The sequence below is a fragment of the Perna viridis genome, chromosome 14, assembly GCF_037379345.1.
Source record: "Perna viridis isolate PV_CMFRI_1.1 ecotype Kerala chromosome 14, ASM3737934v1, whole genome shotgun sequence".
In the NCBI taxonomy this organism is placed as follows: Eukaryota; Metazoa; Mollusca; class Bivalvia; order Mytilida; family Mytilidae; genus Perna; species Perna viridis.
The window spans coordinates 33,931,217-33,951,838 of NC_142458.1; the positions used below are offsets into that span (position 1 = coordinate 33,931,217).

The window sequence follows — 20,622 nt, forward strand, 5'->3', positions numbered from 1 at the left end:
TAAAGTGATAACAGCCTTTAATATAGATGTTGAATTTATATTGATGTGTGTATTTCAGTGATCCATATCTTGTATATCAGAGAACTAACTGTGCAAACTTTCGTACTTTTTGCTTTAGTAAGTTATGGATGAAGTCTGCATCGTCAGGGTGGAGAAACAGAACGACAAGTGAAGTTGTAATTACCATCTTCTTTAAGATTTGTTCGCAGAGGAACTTTATTAACAATAAGATAAAAGAACGACATACCTTAGGTTTATGGTGCCTTAAAGAGGTAGACCATATGTAAGAGACACAACTCTTACAAATCATTGGAACGTTTATATTCAGCATTTGACATTAATCTCATATAAGATCAAAGTAACTTTGACTGATTCCATTCTGTTTCAAAGGAAAGCTTGAAAGGCTTTGGTGAAATTGAATATGATACAAGCATATCATTGATTTCAATAGTTATGTTCCTTAAGATCGCATGAATGAATAGAAATGGGTAACGTCAAAAGTGTCATTTATCGTTGTTCAGAGAAATATAGTTAAAACATATTTTAATGTTCATAAACAAGGATGGATGAGGTACAAGTTTCACAACTTAGATACACCTTATCCATTAATATACAATACAAATCATAAATGAACAATTACAATGATATATTAATATAAATAAATAATATGAATATGCAAGCAAGAGTTAACACATATGAGAATGGTTTTCGACATAAAAATGAGTAAAAATGACTAATTTACATTCTTTATCCCTTCAGCACCTGCGTATATATGGAGTTTCTATATCACAACTCATACGTTATCCAGAGCTAGTGGTACCCACGCTGACTTATTGTATCGCGCTAGACTTCTTACAGTTCAGCTTCTGGTACAGGGCTACGTTGATACAGATTTGATGTCATCGCTACAGAAGTCATCATGAACTCATTGATCCTTACAGTGTATCCATTTTCACCATAAAACTGATTTGTTAAATACCTCAACGTGTCATAGTTGTCCTTTCCTTTTTCGTCTACACTGGACTTGACTCTTTATGAACAACTTGACGGGTGTTTCTATAAAAGTAGAGTTCCTTTATCTTATTACTTATACATTTTTAATCAGAGGTAAACATCTACGGATGAATCCAACTATGTTATCAAAGCGATTATACGAACGAAATTCAAAGGAAAATTTAATCCTCTAAACCCTTTTTATTATTTTACTTGCATGTAAAATTTGAAGCACACTCCTGGTAGAGGTATATATATTTGCAATTTCAGAGCAATCTCACCTATTGATATAAAATAGTACATTATCGCGGATTGATAATGATCAGTGCTCATAAAGTGAAAAAGAGGTAATAAGCTAGCGGATTAATATGTAAATTAGTAAATTGTTTATAGGTTGTTAGGTCTGGGGTGGAGATCGGATCTGAAATTGAAAAGTGCATGATACAGCCAGGAAGTAGTTATCAGGTCTGCGGAGGAGATCGGATCTGAAACTGAATAGTACACGATACATCAGTGGGCAAAGTATACATTTCTTTTATATTTGCACTTGGTTCACTGTATTGTAAACGCCTTTCCTAAAATGATTGGTTGAGTATGGTTTTACGTCCTGCGACAGATATTTCATGGATTTTAGGATGACATATCTTGACAAGCAAGTTCTAAACCCTGCTTAAAACTAGTCCTACATCCTGGGCTAATTTTTTTTTATATAATTACAAAAAAAAAAATGCTAGCTCACAGAAGCAATAGTCTGCAGGCGAGCATGTCACCTTGGTCGGATACAGTATTCCAAGTAGCCAACCAGTCGCTATTTCGCCTCCTGTATGCAGCGCAGTGACAATCTTAGGTGTGACTCCTTTGGCCGATGATCGAATTAACGACCTCCCGCCCTCGAGATGAGCATGCTATCGCAAGCGAGACCAACGAGGCGGCCTTTCCCAGAATAGGGCGCACTCCACTTAATAAAATGATTTAGTACATCGCTTACGTCATACTTCCAATGAATAGTAAAGTACATTTAAGTCAACTATAAAACAACTGTGGATGTAAAACTCCACGTTTAGTAGCACCAAGAATGAAATACAAACATCAATATTATACCTTATTCACATTCTAACAGAGTGATTGATATCAGAAGCAAGCGTGTAAACATATTATAAACATTCTGATCGGCACCAGTAGAAAGATCATAGAAATGTGTGTTTATCGATAATCGCCAAATCTTCTACAGAAGCCATTACTGCTGTAATACGATACCCATCGGAGTATAACCATGATTACCGAGGAGTTCTGTATTGAAGGTTATACACACTGGTTTCCCCGATACCTGTTACTGGTGCCAAAATTACACCGAGTTAATTTGTGCTAATCAAATCAAGGTTTTGGAATTATAAGTGATAATTTGCGGTTATTTTAACTCGCCAGAGAGTTTATGGTTTCGGACTCTGGTTTTCGTTTTGGAATTTTTCGTTCGACCTACTGTTTTGTGACCTTGTTATTTGATATATTTGTTTTCATAAAAGTTTTCGTAAGGGAAATTTTAATTTGAATCTTTTATTATGGAATAGAAGGAAACTTATTTTAAGTAAAGATCAGTAATTTTTACTATGGCAGATGTCGAAGATAAACAGGACTCTCGCTTTGACGATGTTGATTTGGAAAAAATCTTGGCGAGGGTGGAGAGGAGAGGCCCCTTGACGTTTACACGAAAGCGTTGTTTATACAGAGGTAAGCAATTTTTTTTTACCGTATTAGGTGTGTGATTGTTTTTGGGGTGTATCGCCACATTCCCATAATTGGCATCCGCCAAACCTGTATATCTAAAATAATTAAATGATGCCACTTAAGTTATTGACTTTCATTTGTAAAATAGTTGGCGGTGACAAAATCACATATAAGGAATAAATATTGCTTTTTTTAAAAGTTGGTTAACCCGATGTTAAATAGTGACGTCCGTCTATTCATGGAAATATAATAATATCTATTTATGATAATACTTCCATGGTCTACTGAATACAAAAGATCTTAAATGATAAGAAACATCGATCACCAGAAGAATGTAAATATGATTGTAAAAAAGCTAAACAAGTAAATAGAAGAAACCATGTATCTATCCATTAGGCCTGTTATACAATCGTGGGCGATGACGAAATGTATTTATGGAAATTAATGAGAACTACTTGGTATTACATATCAAAGTTCTAATGACCCTCCATGAACAGTGTAAACAAACTGAACAAAACTTTTCTATATAGTAGATATTATGATCTCAGAGCTGCACTTCTGAATTGAATGGAATCAGGAAAGGACTTAAGCATGGTATGTGCGAATTCAGCAATCACATACAAAATCTTGGCATCCGTTAATCAGTGACCTTTATCCTAAACAAAGTGGCCAGATGCTGATAGTACTAAACCTCGGCTTTAAACAGACATTAATTACACCTGTACCCAAAATTGCATACATGCATTTGTATTTGTACATATAAATGTCTACGACTATAAATGTCAGTGATGTGCAGGTTATATTATAAATATCTTATAATCAAACGATTATTCAACCATAAAGTTTAAAAAATTTTATGTTTTACGGAAACGTAGAAACTCATTTTTTTAATGTGTCTATACATATTGAAAGTTTGTATTGGCTGTGTTTTTACGTGTACTATTGAGATCCTGATTAAGGAGGTAAATTTAGGGTAAAGGACACAACTCTTATAAATCATTTGGAACGTTTGCATTCAGCAATTTACATCAAAGTAACTTGGACTGAATTCATTATGTCCCTTACCCTAGGTCTCCATGTACCTCCATAAAGTAGCATTTTTATCCCTAAATTGTTTCTTTCGATTTCAGTCCAGCTCTGCAAGTCACCATCATATTGTATGGCAAATTTGTAGTCGTTAAATTGGAAAATGTCTTAAATTCATAGGAGAAAACATTTCTAGATTTCTGTTTGAAAACCCCTCCTTTTTCATCTCAACACACTTTCTTGTGCCGTTTTCAATGTTAGTATACATCTGAATGATTGTACTGAAGTTGTCAAGGAAACATCTCTATTAGACCTATAGTTCTTAGACTTACTGCAGACGGCTGAGATCACGATGCTCTCATGTGATGACAAGGAAGTATGGCTTTTGTAAGGGGAAATAAGGACGACGGAATTATATCATGAAACTGTATCGTGTCGTTATATTCATGTTAGTAAACTATATGTACATAATATAGGTTTCTGGCATACATATACGAGAAAACATTTATAGCTGTTGTTTTTATTTAATTTGTAATGGGTAGGGTAGATAATATTGATATCATTTATCAGTGGCGGATCCAAGGGTCGGAGGGGGGGGGTGGGCAGGGGGTTGGCTCCCCTCATTTTTTATTGAAAAAGTTGTCATTTTCTTGTGTAAAATTGACAAAAAAAAATGGCGAATATTGTCTTAGCAACCTTCCCCCCTCATTTTTCTGAGGAACCCCGGCTGGCACCCCTACCTTCTGTAAGGTTTCATCTCAGGACCATTTCTAAGCGTCATCTTATATGACTACCATCATAGACCTGTAACTATATTTAATTAAAGATTTATGCTATCATTAATCAAACAAAACCAAGCTACTGAGAACATGTATCTTTTGTATTACTAGAAAATAAGAACACATGAACACAATGTTTTTTATGATTGACTGATTATGGTTTAACGTCATCTGGCAGATATTTCTGCATTTTAGGACGAGAGCGATTGATCTTTCGAACAGACACGTTTTGTATAAGACCGACACACCCACGTGGACACATTGAATCGAACTTCTATTGTCTGGTTGTGCTAGCTCACAGAGACAACAGCTCACAGGTAGGCATGCCACCCACTCGGACACATTATTCTGACTCCAATTTGCCAGTCTATTCCCTTAGATACTAGAACCTCGTGTTTGGCGGAGAAGCAGGAACTACAAATTTTAAAGTCTTTGGTGTGACTTGCACCGGGACCGAACCCACAATCTCTGGTACTCGAGGCAAGCACGCTACACTGAGACCACCAAGGCCGTTTTAGCCCTGAGTACAACTCGCACTAAAACAATATGGTCGGTATTAAAGAGTTTACAAAGTTAAAAAAGAACAAACTAACGTAATTAATAAGAACTTGAAAGAACAAAGAATGCAAGGCAACCACGGTACAAGTTACAAAGTCAGATAATATTTTTATCACATTTTTAATAGTTAAAGGTAAAATTTTTGCATTTTAAATTATGTATCTCGTTGATGCCTAAATTCGCGTTTTGTAATGCACCACTTTGAATATGCCCATGTTTTGTAATGCACCCTATGAATATGTCCATGTTTAGTGTCAATTTTCCATGCTACTAATGACATCGACCCGAAAAATATAAACAAATAAATACAGATGTTTCTACCATTCTGCAGAAGGTTTATAACTATAATTGGCGTATTTGACATACGGTTGTATTTCTTAATTTACTGCTTATCAAGTTCAGTTTCTCCATTTCGTGTTGGAATAAGCCGAAGCCGTTTTTATGACTTTTCTCTGGATTGGTTCTATCCCAACCTTATTAAATCTTACAAACCATTAGTTAAAGGCTGATTTGACAGTATTCGCGCCTAATTAATGTTCTGTACAGATATAAACCAACTAAATCCACAATATTAAAATCAAAGATCTTTTTTATACCTCTTGCACACACAAACTGTGGCGGTGTATAATAATCACATTGTCCGTCGGTCTGTTCATCTTTTCAAGTTTATTCTAAGCGCAACTCCTCCAAAATTGCTCTTTTAAATGATTTTGATAGATTTATAGAGGACCATTATTCATGATGTGTAGATGAAGGAATATAATTACTTTCCGAGAACCCCAAAGGAAAATAATTTAACTTCTTAAGGGTTCTTACAGTTTACGGAAAACCCAATTTAAAGCGAGTGTATTCTTTTTGTGAGCTTGCTCGATGATAGTAATTCTATAATTATCTACTCTGCAGAGCTTTTAAAGGTAATGAGCCCACCAGACCATGTTTGTTGTCCAGATACTGTAACAGTATCACTGCATCTAATATGTATCTGATCTAATACAAGTCAATATATCTCAATACATCTCAAATACACAGATTTTTTTGGCACTACAAATCTAATCTAGATAAATATTTTGAACTGCATGATACACAAGCTTAACGCTCATATCTTGCAGTCTGTATATTCATCAATGGAGGGAGGGTTCAGGGGTTGGACCCTTGCTCATAGTCATGTGAAAATTAGGTTTAATTTGCATATAATGATGTGAAAATAATAACCTGGACCCCTTTTAAACATTTCTGAGTAGGAATCCTTGTAAAAAAATACCCGCCCCGGCTTTGCTACTAGCAGAACACCCAGTAATTTTTGTCTTGTCGGCGCAAAGGTGTACATTCTAAATAATTGACGGTTTCATCACATCTATTGAACCCTGCTTATGTAGCGTCTTCACTTAAATTCAAAGGAAAATAGAATTGTGGTCGTGTAAGACAGATGGTCCTCGCAATTGTATTAACAGGTAAATTTCATATTAAATTCACCATACAACTATAAATGATACAGGTGGTCGCTAGAGGTGGGGACATGTTGAAACGCTCCGAATTTGACTGATGCAAGCTTAGTTTTCCTACTGTCTAAGATTGTTTTACGATTTAGACAAACACGCATCTTTCTGGCAGTAAACCAATTATTATAAAACAAATATTGATTGGAACCTGCTTATTTCATGTCCTTTCTCCGTACCATTTAGTATATGTCAAATTGAAAATATAATCCTCTGTTTAAATTATCAGGGGATTGAGCTCTTCTCATTAGTTTTGTACAATCCTATAACTAGAAGCTGTAACTCAATACACAGATGTATGCGGAGATTTCGAGTAAACATTTTCTTTTATCAACCTACGTTTTCGAGTATTTCTTCATGTTATTTTTATATATAATGCACAAGTGGAACGATTTAAATAAAATGTAATTCATATATATTAGAAATAACAATGAAGTAACTATATACCATACCCTTCAGAACCAATACAAAGTGTGGGGGTAGTGGGGTGGGTGTGGCATGGTTTTTTGGGTCTAAATTCACTCTACAGAAAGTAATATAACTATTGTCTCTCAAACTTGATGCCATTTATAATGTTCATACGACTGTTCTTTGTCATAGGTCGCCAGTCTCAAATACAGTTGTTACCATGCAATCATTCTAATTACAACAATTGTAATACCTCAGCCACGTTGTACGTAATAACTGAGTCTTCCATATTTGACAAATGACTTGATTTCATGCACAAAGCACTAGTTTGCTTGATGGATTATTATACAGTTCATTTCCTTCTATGAAACGTTTATATTCCCTTCAGAGGATGGTCGCTCTGCATAAAAGTTATATCTTACAAAGACAACAATTCCCCTGATATCAGCACCAATTATACTGCGAGAAAACGTTACGTTTGTCATTATTTAGATTCAACTCTCATGTCATTGTACATTTGCGGAAGCATCTAGGGAAATCCACACATGGTTCGTGTATTTATAAATATATGTCTTTAGTAAGAATATCCAATTAATGTTTATCAAATCAGACATTTTCCCACTCTTATAACTTACACATTGTCCTATTACTTGTGATGATTGCTGTTTCAATTTTTGTATTTGTTTGCCCTATACCGGAAACAATTGAGGTAGATCATACCTAATAATTCTAGTTGATAAATTCTCCTAGTATTTCTGGAAGATAAATGAATACACTTTTAGAATTTTACTGTAAAAACATAGGTCGCCGATCTTGATTTTGAGATAATTGAATCTTAATCAAGGTAATTTTTATACGGATTTTGTTGGGAATTTCACTATTTTGCAAACTATCTAAAGACTTGTGGATAGAATTTCTTAATGGACACTTAACTGACATTCATTCGTATCTCAAAAAGAAAATTAGGGATCACCAAACCTTTTTCCTTGTAATATTAAAAAAAAACTAGTTGATTTGTGTTATTATGAATTATGAACAAAGATTTATCATAGGCAGACATCATATGCCATTTGACTTTTACACATACATCGTCTATTGAACTGACAATTTACGTCTCTTAATGATGCAATAAATGTCGCTCTATATAACTCTAGAGGGTCTTATTCTGGTTTATCTGACAAGTCCATGTACAAAATGTTCAGTAACAATACAACAATATCACAAGACTCTAATCCGTAGATACTGAGGCACTATTCCTTGTATTACACATTGTAGAACTTCTCGTTGCGGGATTTGGCTCCCTATTTTGGTATATTTGGGTTTTGAGCAGTTATACGTTTTGTATACTATTTATTTTTTGATCTCTGTCTTCCTATGTATTTGTATTTCTAATATCATACTTCTGATGATAGATCGCACACCGCAGATTATTTCCAATTATATGGTTTGTAATTTTTTTTTTACACAATTTTGAGAAGTCAGCAATGTTATACTCTTAAAAAGAGTTTTTATTAAAAGTTTTGAAATTGAAGTCATTTAATAAGCAGTAAAATCTTACATGAAGGAGACAAGATAAGCAAACCAGTGGCTCAAATTATTTAATAAGTATGGAGAAAACTAGAAAATTAGCAACTCCGACTACATTGCTTGTTACAATTTGTCAAATTATTGTAATGCCAATGTCATGTAGCAGTTAAATTGATTATGTGTATATACATGGCTGACAGGAACAAGTCCTAGTGTTTAGTCTTTACAAAATACGAAAACCATTGACCAAGTGCGTCGGTAAGGTTAGGCACGCTCTGATTTGTTCAAAGGTTATATCATGTCTCATGAACTTAAAAAAAAGGACACAACCTTTTCATATTAAAATTATATATTGACAGACGTAAAACGTGCCAGTTTTAAAGTATCATAATCATGCGATGATATATTTTATGAGAAACGTGAAGCATCTGACATAAAAGTTTATAAACCCAATTCTTTAGTCCCGGAGCTACAATGTATTTCGTCCGATTGAGTCTTGGTCAAACGTGTTCCCATATTGGATGTGACGTCATATTTTCAAGACACAGAAACCAGTCCTTGTTTCCACCAACTTTCAGAATATTTTGGACCATAGTCAATCAGACGGACCCACTGCTTTAAAAATCATTTTTGGATTTCTATACCATTTAATTTCATTGGAGAGCATATTATATATGTATGAACTATTTTACACTGAATAAGCTGATAAATCTGTTTAAAAAGGTCTTTAAGAATTAAACTCTAATTTAACAACATCCAGTTGGAGGTCAGTGATAACAGTATAGGGAGGCGGTGAACTGTTTTTATCTATGTTCGTCATTCCGTAACACATTTTTTCCGTAATAGATTTCTTTTTGATGGAAATGCTTATAGATATTAGGTTTATTGCTATTGCTTAATATCTTGTTCCGTGTATTCCCTTTTTGGGTTCTTCGATCACTCACCTACTCCTCGTTTACCGAAAAAGAGTGGGGTATCACTAATGAGCTGTCTCTCACAGATTTATTGTTTTCTTTGGGGATTGGGACTTGGGGTTTGTTATAAAATGTGATATGACTTGGGGACTTACAAATACAAAATACACTGCATACTTTGATATGGTGGAGTGACCTCTCATCAGCAGGATCAGAACTAAATATACAGAAAGATCTTAACATTTATTACATACAAGAAGTACTCAAAACCAAAATTATCGAAATAGAAATTCGATTTATTCAACGGGTCATAGTTTTCCTTCCCTCGTTTGTCTACCCCGGACTTGACTTTTTATGATCAACTCGGCGGGTGTTTCTAGAAAAGCAGAGGACGCTTACCCTACCGGTGCACCTGGTCCATGCTCCCAGTTTTTGGTGGAGTCCGAGTTGCTCATTTACTTTTGTTACTTTGTATGTATGATTATAGTTACTTTATGTTCTTTGTTGTGTATGTCTGTTTTGCATGTCTGGTCTTTGTCCCTGGATTGCTTTCTTTTGATTACCGCTATAACCTTGGTTCCCGTGATTACTCTTTCAAATCCCTACCATGTGCGATACAAGGAATGAAGCTTAAATGTTTTTAGTATTTTGTTTGTAATTCTGAAAATTTGGTTAAATATGATAAATAAAATCAGGTATAATTCGTGGTTAGACAAGTTTGACTACTGGGTTGGTGAATACCCTCGGAGACCTATGGTCTACCAGAAGTGATATCGACCCAGTGGCTGTTCAATACTAAACAGCAATCATATAGATGTATATTGCAAAGATCGACATGCTGTACACGTGTTCACGGAGTAACCTCTCATCAGCAGCATTATAATCTTTTATATAGGAAGATCTAAATCCATAGAATTCAAACACGAATACACGATAAATATAATCTGATAAAACAAAAATGTAGACATGAGATTTCTCAGTACACAATCAATTGTAATTAAGAGATTTATTTATTCTGTTCGTTTGCAAACGCCGATTTTGTGATTTAAACATAGAAATATTTTTTTAGATATTTCATAAATATGCATAAAGATGTCAGTATTGTACTGATTTGTGTTTTATTGACACAGCACAGCTTTTAGTGAATAAAATCTATTGCACTTCTATATACAATTATCTAACGGTTAGTAACACAGTTCTATCAAACAGACAATTTCCTCTTACTTGTTATTAGTTTTTGTTGAGGAAGAAAACATTTCAAGTAATCATCTGCCAACCTGTTGGTTTATTTTCACCTTCCTACATACCAAACGGTTGCCATGACAACGTCTATTTGACTCAACTTTCTTTCAGTAATGAATGATGTAAGCTGTATCACAACCATGACATTTGTGCCAAGTAACAATGGCCTTGTTGATAAGTAATTAACCGATCGTTTACAATCAGAGAGATTTTTCATGTTTTGTCGTAAAATCAACGACCACCACTTTGCTACATGATTAACCATGTTTTCTATCCCTCCTTTTTGGGAGTAGAATTTGAGAAAAATCACAATTTCACACAAAAGAACTCCCAATTTAAAGGAGTTTATGCAAGATCCGCTCCCTATGAATACGCGCCTGGGACCTCTGAAGTTACAACACAGCTAATCGATCAGCACGAGTTGCAACGGGTCATAGTTTTCCTTCCCTCGTTTGTCTACCCCGGACTTGACTTTTTATGATCAACTCGGCGGGTGTTTCTAGAAAAGCAGAGGACGCTTACCCTACCGGTGCACCTGGTCCATGCTCCCAGTTTTTGGTGGAGTCCGAGTTGCTCATTTACTTTTGTTACTTTGTATGTATGATTTTAGTTACTTTGTGTTCTTTGTTGTGTATGTCTGTTTTGCATGTCTGGTCTTTGTCCCTGGATTACATTCTTTTGATTACCGCTATAACCTTGGTTCCCTTGATCATTCTTTCTAATTTATCCTTTTTTATCATACTTTTTAAGCCTTTTACAGTTTTGAAGGCAATATTCCCTACATTGTGACAACAAACTCTGTTGTCACTACACACTTTTTTAAGATGGCACACGTGCATCATATATTGATAGAACCTAATTCTGTCATTGTTTTTTGTTGCAGCAGTCTGTTTTCCTGAATGTATAAGAAAAATGACGTCACTATGCGAAAAATTGCAATCTGATTATGAAAAGATCTTTGATTGCGTTGAGGTCTTGGTCTATTGTAGTGAGACTTGTTTATAAATTGTTTGAAATTTCCGAAACTTGACTGTATTAAAAAATATACACAAAGCCAAAACTATCGAAATAGTAAACAAAATCCATCACTGAGAGGTTCTATATGTGCAATACATGAAATGAAGCATCAGACAAGTCTGTGTACTCCCTGAGGACCTCTGATCCACCAGCAGTGGCATCGACCCAGTGGTAATTTTATACAAAATACTAATGAATACTGCAATTTCGATGTGCTGTACACGTGTTTCAATAAGTAACCTTATATTAGCAGCTTTAGAAACAAATATTTAGGAAGATCTAAATAAAAAATCAAAGTTGTCAAAGTCGCTAATCGTCAAATATTCTTTGTCACTGATTTTGGCTTACTTTCTACATCCGAAATTGCATGAATGCGATATACTCTAAAGTCGGGTGACTTCTGCAAAAATCTTGCTTCCCTTGATATGATTGCGTACTATTTCGTAACTGTGATGACCCGAATGTTTTTCAATTACCCGGAACCAGATTTAACAACTGGCAATGGCTATAGATATCGTGGTCCTGATAATATAAATGAATTCATTCAATGTTAACTAATCACTTTATCTTTTTGTTCTCGTACAAGCAAAAAAAAAAAAAAAAAAAAAAAAGAATAAAAAAAAAGAAAATGATGTTTTTTTTTAAAAGAGGTACTTTATAGAGATCTTTGGGTCCTTATGATATTGACCAGGGAACCAGATTAAGAACCAGATTAAAAGATTAAACAATGAATATTCATAGATATCGGGGGCCTGCTAATGAATATGTATATGACTTACATAAAATATGAAATCTTACAAATAAAAATAAATATGACTAACACAAAAATATGACATATTTTCTCAAACTGAATACCTTTTTATAATTTAGAATTTAAGGAAATATATTTTGGCATATTTCAACAACATACCATTGGAATACATCTGTGAAGTAATTGTGTCCCACTTTTGGCCGATCTGTTTTAATATTCATATGGAACTAGGTTTTTTACAGGGGCTGCTACAGAAAAAATAAACCACTTTCCCATTTTCTCAATGTAAGCTTTCGTTAAATACTAAATGTATTATCGTTGAATAATAAGAATTTCAAGGATTACTCACATTTGATCTATTCTAATGAGCGTATATCAAATTTGATCTAATTTGTTTTAAATGGTCTTAGTTTAACTAAATAAACCAACTGTGTCCAAAATCACCTCGATAGAGACAACTGACACAACGTCTGAATAGATCCAACTGTGTCCAAAATCACCTTGATAGAGACAACTGACACAACGTCTGCTAAATACTTGGAATATCGATCCAACTGTGTCCAAAATCACCTCGATAGAGACAACTGACACAACGTCTGCTAAACATAAACATAGATGACACAGAATGCTTGAATTACAAGTCCGATAATTTTGACTTTCAAACATTAAACCTCACCTTTCTTAATGGCAATATAACACCATCTCAAGCCTGTGGAGTAACCATTTCACGTTTGATCCGTTACTCTTGTGCATTTGATTTGTGCACCGACTTAGGATCCTTAGTAGAGCGAGAATGCTGTCAAATAAACTTCATTATGTTCAGTCTGTGTCGATATCATCACCACAGAATTGTACGGTCGCCATCGCTATTGTATTGACCGACTCACTATTTAACAGATAATACAATATCTAATGTCTTTCTTGATGTGCTACTCATCTAACTTAACGCCTTACGGTTTTTATTTACTTGCAATTGTAATGGATTCCGCTTGTAGAGCAGGCCATGCTTACCCTCAGGGAGCACATATCTTATCTCACTCCCCTTTCTTGATAATTCATATAGCAAAGGCTTTATATATTTTTGTGTGATATTACTTATCTTTATTTATGATATGTAAAATTTTATATCTTTGTTATGTTGTCTACATTGTGTACTTAGAAACCACCACAATTGCCCTGACAAAGGTAACACAGCTTATATTGCCCAAAAACCTGACAAATGAGCACACAAAAATGAAGAATCCCTGTTGACAAAATTGAACATTCCTGCTCTACCGGTTACCTCAAATCAGCGGTCACCTCCCTTACGCGGCAAACGATCACCTATTTTTGGCCGAAATCGTCCTTCTGATTTTTTATACCGGTATTCTGTAAACATCCGGTTTATCACTTGACCCCATAATAGTACCGTGTCACGTGATTTAATTATATTTAGAACATGTAAATATAGATAATAAAGTTGCCGAAGGGATTAAATCGGTATTGCAATGAAAATTAAAGATTCGATAGTAAAGGTATGAAATTTACTCACTGGTAAAAACGTCAGTCTTCAGTTTAATTATGAGTTGCGGCGAAATGCCTCAGAAACGGAAAATGGAACGAATTGAGGCAATTAAAAAAATAAAGAGTGGAAAGGATGCCCGTGCCGTTGTAAAGGAACTTAATGTCGGAAAAACACAAATTACTAAAATTGCCAAAAGAAAAGCAGAAATTATAGAGGACATTGACAATAACGTAGACGGTGAAAACAACATAAACGGGAAATGACGAAATACTTTTTTATTGTCATATTTTTTTATCTGAATGATATTTTGAATGAAAATATTTTTAAATACATGAATCTACCTAGGAAAATTCAAGATAAATACATGTAATATAATAACAATCAGAGGTAGAACAATCTTAAGGAATATGGGATTATATGCTGACATCAAAGTCTTTCTACATCACAATTTGTAACCTCATTCCAAAGGTCACCTCTCTATAAAGGTTACTTTGAGTATTCCCCAGAGGTGACTGCTTAATACTGGTTTGACTGTATATCTGGTTAGAACATTAAAGATAACGACAACATTTGCACATGATAGAATAGTTTCAGGGCTCAATAATTAAAATAAACAACATCAAAGAAAATTCACAGCTGGCTAGATGTTCACTGGTTAATACGTTACAGTTTAGGCATGCACATATGATATTATGATTTCGGTTTTATTTTCACAGCACCTGAATTTGTCAAGAAACTACCAAAAGAGGAAACAGTTGAAGAAGGTTCGACAGTAACATTTGAATGTAAAGCCGTTGGGTTTCCAAAACCAACTGTTAACTGGACAAAAGACATAGAAATAATTCCCGACAACCCTCGTATTACATTCCAGTATGGCGAACTAGGTGAGGCGACTATTGAAATACAGAAAGTCAAAAAGTGTGACGAGGGTTCATACCGATGTAAAGCGGAAAATACCGAAGGCACGGCGACATCTTCCGTATATATTTCCGTGAAAGGTACCCGGTTTTCATAGATGTGTTGTCTTCGCTGTTATATTAGCAAGTACATGAGTTTTAGTAGTAATGGTCTAACACGGCTTTTTATGCTTTTAACGTCACTAACATTGATTTTTGAAGCGTGTGAATGCATATTAATATACTATTCTATGGTTCACAGGAAATCGTATGTAATGACGTCACAATGTAATTTTCTCTATCGTATCGTCATAAATCAAGACGTATTCCACGCTTAATGTTTTCTTATGACATCGAACTCTTGTTTCTACAATTCTCTTGTAGTTTCACACCCGTAAATCGGAAACAAAGTATGATTTTAGGTGTGCAATATTCACCTAGTATTTGGTGTATGTTTGTTATGTTGAGATTTTTGGCGTAACCGTAAAATGATAAATAGTTATGACCCTTTTATCTTGTTTTTACGATTCTAAGTCTATAACTAGAATTATATTGCTCTTTGCAAAATTCTAATATACATAGAACTGATATTACTCCGCGTGTTATAAGCATACGTACAAATCATTTAATCATTTTTGTTTGTTAAGATTTGAAGTGAAGTGGTGTAATTAATTGTAACGCAATCCTAAAACAACAAATTGTTTTTAGGTCGTTGTATTGATAACTGGCAACTTACCAACAAATTTGTTTAGGTTTCTATGTTGACATATGTTTATCAGTAAAGTTATTAAAATGTAGTAAAAGAAAGCTGTAGCATGTAGGTATGGAGGTGGCAACGCATATAAAATGTTTCGAAAAGGTTTAACAAGGTAGTCATATGAAAATTTAAAATAACATACATTTATAGTTGATCTGATCCGAAAGAAAGAATCTCAGTTTCCGCTATATAGATGACGTATTATCTTTAAACAATCCTAATTTTGGGGATTTGATACATTGCTTCTACCCCCAAAGAATTTGAGATAAAGGATACTGCAGACACTGTGACGTCAGCACCATATCTTGACCTACACTTAGAAATCGACGGTAAAAGAAAACTATTGACGTAACTTTACGACAAACGTGATAACTTTTCTTTCAGAATTGTCAACTTTCCTTTCGTCTGTGGCAACATCCCTTCAGCACTTGCGTATGGAGTGTTCATATCACAACTCATACGTTATGTCAGAGCTTGCCGACGAGACTACGCAGACTTTTTGTATCGCGCTAGAATTCTAACTAATAGGCTTCTTTAGCAGGGTTATGTTGCTACAAGATTGAGGTAATCAATATAGAAGGTTTATGGTCCTCATCATGAACTCGTGGATCGTTACGGTGTATCCATCTGCTCAGAAAACTGATTTGTTCAGCGTGTCATAGTTTTCCTTTCCTCTTTCGACTAGCCCGGACTTGACTTTTTATGAGCAACTCGGTGGGTGTTTCTAGAAAAGTAGAGTCCGATTTGCTCATTTGCTTTTGTTACTTTGTATGTATGATTTTAGTTACTTCATGTTCTTTGTTGTGTATTTCTGTTTTCCATATCTGGTCTTTGTCCTTGGATTACATTCTTTTGATTACCGTTATAACATTGGTTCCCTTGATTACTCTTCATACAGTTTATAAGATAAATAATAACAAAAATAGTCCGTTACTAACAAAATCTTGTCGGTTTCCTGTACACATCTTTCAAGGAACTACCTCTTGTCACCAGAATAAGAATCAAATGCATTTCTAATATGACGACTTCATATCGCCAAACAGTATATGTCGGTACGACCCCGCCTTTAGCATCTGTGCACTATCTCTTTTCTTTCGCTGTCGCTTCGAGACAAAACACTCATTTAAAAACTTTACCGCGATTATTTAACGGCTGAAATGTTACCTAATTGAAATCAACGATGACATAAATATACAAATTTAACTTCCATAACGGGGAGGTTAAACGGAACAGCCGTTATTTTTCGTTATTTTGGCTACGTCTAGGGAAATTTTTGTCACAAAAATTACCGTATTTGTCATATTAGAAAAGAAATAATGCCTTCCGGGGGTAGATTTGTACTCATTTTAACATGGGTTTGGCATTTACATTCTCATTTAAATAATCGAACATAAATGCCGTACCCATGTTAAAATGAGTGCAAATCTACCCCTCCACGAATTATTTCTTAAACAAAAATCTAAAGCCAAAATAAAATTGTTAACAAGAAGTTTTCAAAACCGAAAATATTAAAATATGAAGCCACATCCCGCACCGAGACATTCTACCACAAAATGCAAGAATGAAGACTCATTGTGTTACAGGTTTTGACTTTTGATACCGCTTATTTCGGTAAATGAACTGAAGCGTTAAGAAATTGACAATGTAAATACGTCTAAATCAGAGTACATGGCCTTAATGTGAATACGGAAATAAAAGAAAATCTACATACATATGGTAGCGAACCAAAATAAATAGGTTATATATAAAAACTGAAGATAAGAAAATCAAAACGTTACACAAAACACCAAAGCACTAGCATTATATCACCCACCAAAAAAACAGGGACTTCAGGTGTTCTGTAGGGTAGGCATGCTTGCTTAAGGGCAACATAGTATAAGCAGGTAAATTTAAGCAACAAAAATGCTCCCCGACACGCGAATCCCATCAAAGCAATTTACACTTTGGCGGTAACATTCAATTCTGGAAAGTTTTCATGATTTTAATCAAGTAAACAATGCGGAAATGGTGGAAAATTATCCGAAATCTGAAACATTTTGTTAAATAATTTATGCAATGTCTTGCAAAACTGGTTTGTTGTATTCTTTGTGGTTTCGTTTTTTTTTTTATTCTATTTGTATTTCTCATTTCGACACTGGCAGCATCAGTTATTTTGTATAACGTTGTCAAATAAATAAATAGATTGAAACATGTCTGCACTAAGGCGCATAAATAGTCCCAGGTTGTTAAAATAACGTTGCACCATCTTTATTTATCATACAATTAATAAATTTACAATCAGAATATATTTTGGTATAGCTTTTTTGCACTAAATCTTAGCTTGATTGTCGGTATAAACTTTCATGATTTTTGGCGTGGTCATCTGCTATACAAATATATTCCAAATGTTTTCTTTGGCAAGCATATCAGACGATATATTCTTCATTGTGTAAATATGTTAGACTCTCAATCATTATTATTGATCACCTTTAGCTTAAATATATATAAACATGCAAAAATATTAGTTTAAATAAATATTTGAAGTTCATAATTTGACAAGCAGCACGACGGATGTTTTATAAAAGCAGGAAATACTCCCCTTTCAGAGAACCCGATTTCACACTAGCTATTATATGCATTGTGCAATTTTTCCTTCGTCTTTAAAACTTTTGATGTTCCTGGAACTCATTTGTCCACGGTTTCCCTTTCATTTGTTCTAACAGTTTGATGTTCCATAAGTACATGGCTACATGGTTTCACCTTCGTTTGTTCCTACAATTTGGTGTACCCGAAACTATTTTGTACATGTTTCCCCCGTTTGTTCCTATGGTTTTGTGTATCCGGAACTATTTTGTCCATGGTTTCCCCTCGTTTGTTTCTACAGTTTGGTGTACCAGAAACTATTTTGTACATGTTTTCCCCGTTTGTTCCTACAGTTTAGTGTATCCGAACTATTTTGTCCATGGTGTCTCTTCGTTTGTTTCTTCTGTTTTGTGTACCCGGAACTATTTTGTCCATGGTTAAACGTATCCCTCGTCCCTGCAACCATTTTGTCCTTTGTTTCCCATCCTTTATTTCTACAGTTTTGCTCCTTGTTCTTTCTGGCATTACCGTAAAAATGTAACCTATTTCTGTAACTATTTCTTACTTGATATAAAGTGGAAGTGTCTAATTGCCTAAGTATGACATAAAGTGGAAGTGTCTAATTGCCTAAGTATGACAACACAAACTTCTGACTGAAAGATTGTATAAACGTGAAATAAGAGGTTACGCAGTGTTCTGGGTGGTTGTTTTGACTAACAATGAATGTTAAGCAACTATCCTTGATTTTATAAATCTGGTTTGTTTGTACTTAAAATAAAAAAAAAAAACTTGTAAAATGATTTTAAAGTGTCTCACAAATTAAATGCAAAATAATCCATTTTAATATGTTGTTCATAACAAAGTACTCCATCTTTTGGCGATTGTTTAAAGAAATGAACTGAATATTTTACTTTGCCAGATGTATCAATTTAGAATGTATTTTACGCTTCATAAATACTGCTTGGCTAACAATACTCTTTAGTGATCGTTTAAGACGGTGGTTTTAAATCCAGTGTTTATTTTGGCTGTATTTCCAGACTTTTGGTTTATGCGATTTGCACTCGAAATCGATGAAAAATATTCTTCTTTGTGTATTTCTTGGTATTAGAAGAAACACAACAGCAGCTTTTCTATAAAATATATGTTTTGTTCTAACTCTTAATTTTAAATATTTTTTTTATTTATTATTCCTTTAAACTCCCTGAAACCTCATCTTGTATTTAAGGTCTATGTTGGATTATGACAGGAATTAGATTTCGTTTTACTTTCTATCTGTCTAAATGTTTACCTTTGATTTTACCTCGTTACACGAAGTGTCGAAGTATTATATGATACCATCCAACGAGTTACGAGTCAATTCGTCGATTTGAGATAACTTGAGAACGAATCAAGATGTTTTTTTTTAATTTGCACAATACTGGAGTACTATAAATATAGATCAAATATTTTTACCTTCGAGTTTTGCCACCGATTTTCATCATTATGTGGTATGATATCACGTAAGGTTCTATTAGTGTCCTTTGTTCATGTATATTGTATGATTTAGCCAACAATCAGACTTGACTTACCTGCATTTCTTCGTGATGTTGTATTTGGTTCCAATTTCGATATTTTTGTTTACAATACATTTTTCGATATAGATCTTTCAATTTATTTCGTTCTAATGCTGCTGAATAAGATGCAACTACTTGGAACACGTGTACCGTACATAGAAATATGATTGCTTATATGTTGTAAAGTTTGGTATGGTATTTTTGTTATGAACATTGACCTACGTAAAAAGAGATATTCTTTTTTTTTTCAAATTAACAACAGGTATCATAGACCTTTATCTTACAATCTTATTGCAAAGATAATTTAGATGTTTTGCTGAATAAAAAAACCGACAGTTCTCGATAACCCTTTCCCTTGCTTCATAATTGATACTACGCATCAAAGTACTGTTTAACTTATACACATTAAAATAATGTGAGTATATACCGAATAACTCGTTGTCTTTCAAAATGAAGTTTAGCAACAATTTATTTATTTTTCATTTATCAGAATTGTAATACATAGACCGTTTTTTTACGATCGCATTCAACTCTAATAACAAAACATGTGAGTGGAAAAGGTTTTTTTTTCACTAATTCACTAAATACATAAGATCGAGATTCAAAACAAATTGTATACAAGAAGCATTCAAAACCGAAATTATCCAAATAGAAAGCCACGTCTAACACTGAAAAGCTCTTATAGAGTATGTCTAAAGGAGATACATTATTGTGGCACCATGTTTAATACAAGGAATGGTGCCTCAGTATGTTAGCGGTTTCGAGTTGTGCTACGCTAAATGTCGGTCAATGACTTATAATATTTAGTTCGTGGTCAGATATGTCTGAGATTCCTCATACTTTGTAAGAAATAATTCCAAATCATTTTCCAAATATACAGAGGAAGATGTTTACAAAATGCTGGAATTTTTAAT

The 20,622-nt window shown here is 34.2% G+C and overlaps 1 protein-coding gene across 2 annotated transcripts in view; it reads left to right on the plus strand.

Annotated features, from left to right (window-relative positions):
• The first annotated feature begins 2,051 nt into the window (after positions 1-2,051).
• The window catches only part of LOC148599077 (uncharacterized), a 28,066-nt gene continuing 9,495 nt past the window's right edge, over positions 2,052-20,622 (plus strand). Inside the window, exons 1-2 of one of the 2 annotated variants that reach the window (XM_088561653.1) lie at positions 2,052-2,721; positions 14,657-14,938. In XM_088561653.1, coding sequence (XP_088417779.1) covers positions 2,601-2,721; positions 14,657-14,938 — 403 coding nt within the window. In that variant the 5' untranslated portion in view covers positions 2,052-2,600. The remainder of the gene's footprint in view (positions 2,722-14,656; positions 14,939-20,622) is intronic. The other variant, XM_088561654.1, reaches the window with a different exon arrangement.